Source organism: Oncorhynchus gorbuscha, linkage group LG09 (assembly GCF_021184085.1).
Source record: "Oncorhynchus gorbuscha isolate QuinsamMale2020 ecotype Even-year linkage group LG09, OgorEven_v1.0, whole genome shotgun sequence".
In the NCBI taxonomy this organism is placed as follows: Eukaryota; Metazoa; Chordata; class Actinopteri; order Salmoniformes; family Salmonidae; genus Oncorhynchus; species Oncorhynchus gorbuscha.
The window spans coordinates 55293753-55301016 of NC_060181.1; the positions used below are offsets into that span (position 1 = coordinate 55293753).

General features: G+C 39.7%; 1 protein-coding gene across 1 annotated transcript; it reads left to right on the forward strand.

Annotated features, from left to right (window-relative positions):
- The first annotated feature begins 351 nt into the window (after positions 1–351).
- LOC124042869 (anterior gradient protein 3-like) lies at positions 352–5906 on the forward strand. Its single transcript, XM_046361003.1, has 8 exons — positions 352–409; positions 1355–1465; positions 1822–1885; positions 2492–2544; positions 4407–4483; positions 4696–4759; positions 5109–5192; positions 5731–5906. Exons 2-8 carry the CDS (start codon positions 1360–1362, stop codon positions 5778–5780), a joined length of 498 nt encoding a protein of 165 aa, XP_046216959.1. The 5' UTR covers positions 352–409; positions 1355–1359; the 3' UTR covers positions 5781–5906.
- Positions 5907–7264: the final 1358 nt, after the last annotated feature.

The window sequence follows — 7264 nt, forward strand, 5'->3', positions numbered from 1 at the left end:
TATGCCTCATTGCAGTCATATTGGCCAGTTAAGACATTTGCATCCCGCCTATCCTTAAGAGGTTGGCTTATTGGGGTTGTGGCTTTCAGGTAATTATTATTGGCAACCCATTCCATGAGAGTGAATGTCATTCCAGTTCATCTCTTCAGTTATATTTGATCAAATATGACTAAACACGTGCACTGCTTTCTATGAATTCTGATGGTGTTTAAGTGTTTAGGCAAAAAGAAAAATGTCCTGTTTGGAACACTGACAAGTAGAGAGAATAAAATAATAATAATTGGATAGGCCTGGCTTCCCATACCTGTTTGGTGAGTTCTGTTGTCTATAAAAATAACTGCAAATCAAAACCAAGTTACTGTCAGCTTGGAGATAGGTTGCAGACACTCCTCCTCTGCCTGTGCAATAGGTAAGATATCAAAATCATTGAACATTTCTTAGTGTAAACTTGTAATATTATTGTGTTGACTTGATGCAGCATTTGAATAACCTGGTTGGTGTACAGGCCTATCTCTGTCAACATTCAATCATGTTAAACTTTCATTTAGCCTTTGGCAATTCGGCCGAAGAAGAAACAGACTGACACCAAAATCGGTTGTTTGAAGTTAGACACACATCAATATGATCTGTGCAAACTCTAAAATACTTGTACATGGTTTTATTTTAGAATTTAAAAAATACTAATAGACACATGACAAATGCCATAATCGAGAAAAGGAGTAGTTTGGGGATATGTGGCACACATAACCAAACAGGTTTGGCCTGTTTTAGTAAGCAGACGAATATCGCAACTATTCATTGAGGCACTTGTATTGAAATAGGCCTACCCCTAAATGGCACAAGGCAGGTGTTTCTTGCAAGGGGTTCCTTTTTATGGCACTTGGCTTTTATATGGTCAAGGCTAGAGATACATTGCTACGTTTTCATTTATAAAGCCCGAGTCGATCCATACCTAACATAATTACTAAACTTCAGACATACAAGTTACCACACCCGGTCGCAGGGATGGCTAATTCCTTTGGTCTCTACTGAGTTAGGTAAATCAGCTTTTAGTTCTCTTGCACCTTATTTGAGGAATGATCTTTAAAATGTTCTTACATTTGATGTTCTGGTGCCTCTAGGGCAGTTCATTTTATGACTGTGTTTTTCTTTCTGCTTGCAATTTGTATTGTGATGTGTGCATTTTCTGTAATGCATGTAATTCGGGGCTCATCTGTAGACCTTGGTCTCAGTATGACTCCTTGGTCGAATAAAGGTTAACTAAATAAATAATAAACATAAGAACTACATAAGAACTACATATAAGTATTTTTCAGCAGTTTGACTTGACTGCCTCCTCTTCTCTCTACCTCAGAACGGATGACAACCATGAATTGCTGGTCTCTCTTTGCATTGCTCTTTGTCACCTGTATGGAAGTTTCCCTACAGAAGAAAACAAGGAAAGGCCCTCAAACTCTCTCAAGAGGTAAGAATTATGTCACAATGTATCCTCGCCCCACCCCTAACGTCTATTTGAATTTACTACACTTAGAAAAAAAGGGCTCTTCAGCTGTCCCCATAGGAGAACCTTTTTGGTTCCAGGTAGAACCCATGAGTTCCACATAGAACCCACTGTGGAAAGGGTTCCACATAGAACCAAAAGGATTCTACCTGGAACAAAAAAAAGATTGTTCAAAGGGTTCTCCTATGGGGACAGCTGAATAACTCTTTCATGTTCTAGAAAGCACCTTTTTTTCTCTGAGTGTACAAAAACAGTTCTCCATCCCCATTACATTAACACTAAATCCTTCGTTCTGATTTCCATCCTCAATTTTGTCTCAGGATGGGGAGATTACATTGCCTGGGTCAAGACCTACGAGGAAGCCCTGATGACAATGAAAGAAAGGTAAAACAAGATTAGACAAAATACACAAGACATCAAATTGCAATTGTGTTGTTTGGTTAATGGCATATGTTTGACAATTAGAGCAGTCTTTCAAATGTCTGAGAGTAAAACATTTAATTAAAGCTATCTGCTTATGTTACAGCCATATCCTCACAATTATTATATTACAATTGGCATTTCAGTCAATTATCAGGCACTTTTATCCAGAGTGACTTACAGTTGGTGCATTCATCTTAAGATGACTAGGTGAGAATCACATATCAATGTGCCCCATTAATTCAACATGTCCAATTAAACTAATCAAACTGTAACGGAAATCCTCATATTTATTATATGGTTGCATCCCAAAATGGCACAGGCACCATATTCACTAGACAGTGCACTACTGTTGACCAGGGCGCTATCAAAAGTAGTGCACAGAATAGGAAATAGGTTGCCATTTGGGACACACAAAGCCTATTTCTTTTCTTATCTCCATAATGACTCTAGGGACTTACATTTGGTACAATCCCAGAGACGTTGTACTTCTCTGTAAGCACATCCACTAACTACTTATTCTGCAGTGGAATGTGTTCTTGTTTTGTCTGTGTCCTCATGTTCCCACAGTAAGAAGCCTCTGATGGTCATTCATCACATGGAGGATTGCCCTCATAGCCAAGGTAATACTGCTGTGCTTTCATACTCACACAGAGTACCAGTCAAACGTTTAGACACACCTAGTCATTCAAGGGTTTTTCTTTATTTATTACATTGTAGAATAATAGTGAAGACATCAAAACTATGAAATAACACATTTGGAATCGTGCAGTAACCAAAAAAGTGTTAAACAAATAAAAAAATATTTTATATTTGAGATTCTTCAAAGTAGCCACCCTTTTCCTTGATGATAGCTGCACACTCTTGGCATTCTCTCAAACAGCCTCATGAGGTAGTCACCTAGAATGCATTTCAATTAACAGGTGTGTGTAACAGCGTTCGTCTGTTGAATGAAGAGAGTCCGACCGAAATGCAGCGTGTTGGTTACTCATGCCTTTAATGAATGAAAACGCAGTACATGAAATAACTGAAACTAAATACAAAAACAACAGAACAGACCGTGAAACTAATTACAGCCTATCTGGTGACTACAACACAGAGACAGGTACAAACACCCACAAAATACAAAGCGAACTCAGGCTACCTAAATACGGTTCCCAATCCGAGACAACGAGAATCACCTGACTCCAATTGAGAACCGCCTCAGGCAGCCAAGCCTAACTAGACACACCCCTAATCATACACAATCCCAATTAATACAAACCCCAATACGAAACACAACATATAAACCCATGTCACACCCTGGCCTACCCAAACATATAACAAAAACACAAAATACAATGACCAAGGCGTGACAGTGTGCCTTGTTCAAAGTTAATTTGTAGAATTATTTTCCTTCTTAATGCGTTTGAGCCAATCAGTTGTGTTGTGACAAGGTAGGGGTGGTATGCAAAATATAGACCTATTTGGTGAAATTGTTCAGAGGAGACTGAGTGAATCAGGCCTTCATGGTCAAATTGCTGGAAAGAAACCACTACTAAAGAACATCAATAATAAGAAGAGACTTGCTTGGGCCAAGAAACATGATCAATGGACATTAGACCGGTGGAAATCTGTCCTTTGGTCTGATTAGTCTAAATGTAAGATTCTTTGTTCCAACTGCCATGTCTTTGTGAGACGTAGAGTAGGTGAATGGATCATCTCCGCATGTGTGGTTCCCACCGTGAAGCATGGATGGTGTGGGGGTGCTTTGCTGGTGACACGGTTTGTGATTGATTTTGAATTCAAGGCACACATAATCAGCATGGCTACCGCAGCATTCTGCAGCGATACGCTATCCCATCTGGTTTGTACGTCGTGGGACTATCATTTGTTTTCAACAGGACAATGACCCAAAACACACCTTCATGATGTGTAAGGGCTATTTGACCAAGAAGGAGAGTGATGGAGTGCTGCGTCAAATGACCTGGTCTCCACAATCACATGACCTCAACCAAATTGAGATGATTTGGAATGAGTTGGACCGCAGAGTGAAGGAAAAGCAGGCAACAAGTGCTCAGCATATGTGGGAACTCCTTCAAGACTGTTTTTATTTGAAGAATCTCAAATATAAAATGAATTTGGATTTGTTTAACATTTTTTGGGGTTACTAAATGTTTCCATATGTGTTATTTCATAGTTTTGATGTCTGAACTATTATTCTGCAACGTAGAAAATAGTAAAAAATAAAGAAAAATCATTGAATGACTAGGTGTGTCCAAACTTGACTGGTACTGTACTTCATCTAACCAAGGGACCAACCAAGGTCTTTGTTGCCTTACAGTTGGTCTTGTGGTATCAACATTTCTTTAGACATTATCATTTGTCAAGGCTTGTATGACAAAAGAATAGCAATACATACAAATTCCACTCTGAGGATAAAGTGTGTTGAAGTTAAAAGGTGAGGTTCTCACTGATTATCATCCTGTCACACTTCCCTCCACAGCTCTGAAGAAGGTGTTTGCTGTGGATAAAGCCGTACAGAAAATGGCCCAAAAGGATTTTGTTATGTTCAATTTGATGGTAATTGATCATCAAAACAAAACAAAATCAACATACACGCAATGGAAGCAATGAAATGATATAGTTGTAACCATATCCTAATCACATACTGTACATTGCATCATGCATTTCATTATTTCATCACTTCGAGGTAAATGTTTGAATTTAGATGTTAAATAGATGATAGTTCATTAGAAATGTACATTTTGATGTCATTTTGATTTCTTTTTCAGCATGAGACTACAGACACGAATCTGGCAGCAGATGGCAACTATGTTCCAAGAATCATCTTTGTTGGTGGGCCTCTTCTTCTACCACGCCATCTCACTTAAGAAATAAACCACCACTTATTCTGAATCCCCAACACATCACTCAGGTCCAACGCTTGCTGTGAGATCTTTGATGTAACTGTATTCGGTGCCTCGCATGCATTTATTTTAATCAGTAGCAATTTGCCTAAGAACCACCAAATAACTTACAGTACATGTGTGGGTCTTGGTCAAGGGATCAATGTCATTTATGGGTCATCATAGTGTTAGAAATGGAATAGTATGAATAAATCATTACAATGTAGTTATACCTACATAATGATGTATTATGTTTTGAAGCGTTGGCAAAGTCCTCCAAAATATCTCTCCGCCCACAGATCCATCCATGACTGTCCGTTTAGACCTTGTTGGGAAGTACAGTAATCGCCTGTACACCTACAAGCCAAGCGACATCCCATACTGTGAGTGTCCCTCTTCTTCCCTACTGAGGTCCTATGAGAGTCAGATATCCTTCTGTTGCCTCCTTCACACACACACACACACACACACACACACACACACACACACACACACACACACACACACACACACACACACACACACACACACACACACACACACACACACACACACACACACACACACACACACACACACACACACACGTTTTCCAATAACACAGAATGCACTTACTTGCTTCTACTCTTTCTTCCACCCCTTCACCTAATTCACTAACTAGTTGAGAGGAGAGATTTGGGAGATGCAACTGCAAAATAATGAGAATGTAAAAGGACAGTTCTTAGCGACTAATGGCTCAAAGTATAAAAACAATGTATTGCTTGGTCCACTACTATCAGAACAACATAAAGCAAGGTTGGGACATTTAACTTCAGTCAATTCCCGAATTGAATTCCCAAATCTCTTCCTGACATGAAATGGAATTGACCACTTCCCGGGTAAACAGATTCTTACCCAAGCTTCTTGTCCCTCTCTCCATAGTGGCCAAGAACATGAAAAAAGCCAAGCTTCTACTGCACACTGAACTGTGACCTCACAGCCTTATAAACTCTACCAATAGAGCAACAACCAGAGTGGTTCACTGAGTCTTGGACATCCATCTGTTTACACAAAATGTATACAATTGATGATCAATAAAGGTGACAGTGTGCAGTGTACTGAATTTGTTGATGGTCATTTGCTTTTGACTCAAAATGCTTACTTAAACAGACAAAATATATACATTTAACATTATATGGATATTCTCTTTGAGGGTTGTTGACATGACTTAATTGTTGCAGAATGCAAGAGGATACAAACATATTCAAATATGAATTTAATAGATTGAAGACTTACAATGAGGGCATGGACAGTGAAGCATTTTTTATTTTGGCTCTGTACTCCATGAGGTGAATGAATCGTGAATAATGATGAGTGAGAAAGTTACAGATGCACAAATATCATACCACCAAGACATGCCGACCTCTCACCATTACAATCACATGGGAGGTTAGCATTTTGGGGGGAATATGATATTTGTGGGTCTAACTTTCTCACTAATCATCATTCATGATTAATTCAGTATTATCTGTAATCAGGGTAGCATCCACATGAATGCTGAAGTGTTTAGAAACATATTCTATTCTTATTTACAATAAAAGTGACTCCAAAATGACATAATACATTATTTACCATTCACAAGCTTGATGCAGTCCATTAATCACATAATTTCCTGTTGAATGCGGAATGAGGCAGCGTTTGGTATGTTGTTTTGGAAGTGTCTGAAAGTGTTCTATTGGAAAAATTTTGGTTACTAGATAGATACCTTTTGATTTAGGATCCCGCTGCACCGTTGGCATCAGATGCTGGGACCGCTGCGGTCTGTTCGCGGATCATTCCGTCCGAGGGGTAGCTGTCTATAAAGCAAGCAGGGTTTCCTTGAGGGCTGGAATGCAGCCTGAGTCGCGGTTAGCCCTTGTGGCTTTGAGCGCAGATTTTCCCGGGCTTGTGGCTGTCTAGATCCCTACTGTTTGTTGCTGTTCCCATCTTCCCTGTGACCTGCCCTGTCTGGAATTTTGGGGAGTAACAGCGTAGCCTACGTTGCTACCATGACAAAGACCAAAGTCGGTGGGAGTACCGTGGAGGACAGTGGCGTCACTATCGCAGTTCTATAAGCAGTTGTTACAACAAGACAATAGCTTCAACTGTTGTGTCCAAATACTGGTGGAATAAACTCATTTAAAAAATGGACGACCTGACCAGAGAGGTCCAGGACCTGAAGAACAGTTTGCAGTTCTCCCAGGGTCCGCTCGATGAGTTTATACAGGAAAACGGCAAGAAGACAATCTGTAAATCATTGAGAGGACATTAGTTCTGTATGTGAATCCATGATAACAACGACAAATAAATCAGATTATCTCCACATGAGACCTGGATGGTGGACAAAGTGAGGGAAAAGATCTTGAAGAAACTGAAGGTGGAGATTGAGTTGGAGCACGCCTAAAATACTGGAAAACCCACCACCGGCCCGGCCCAC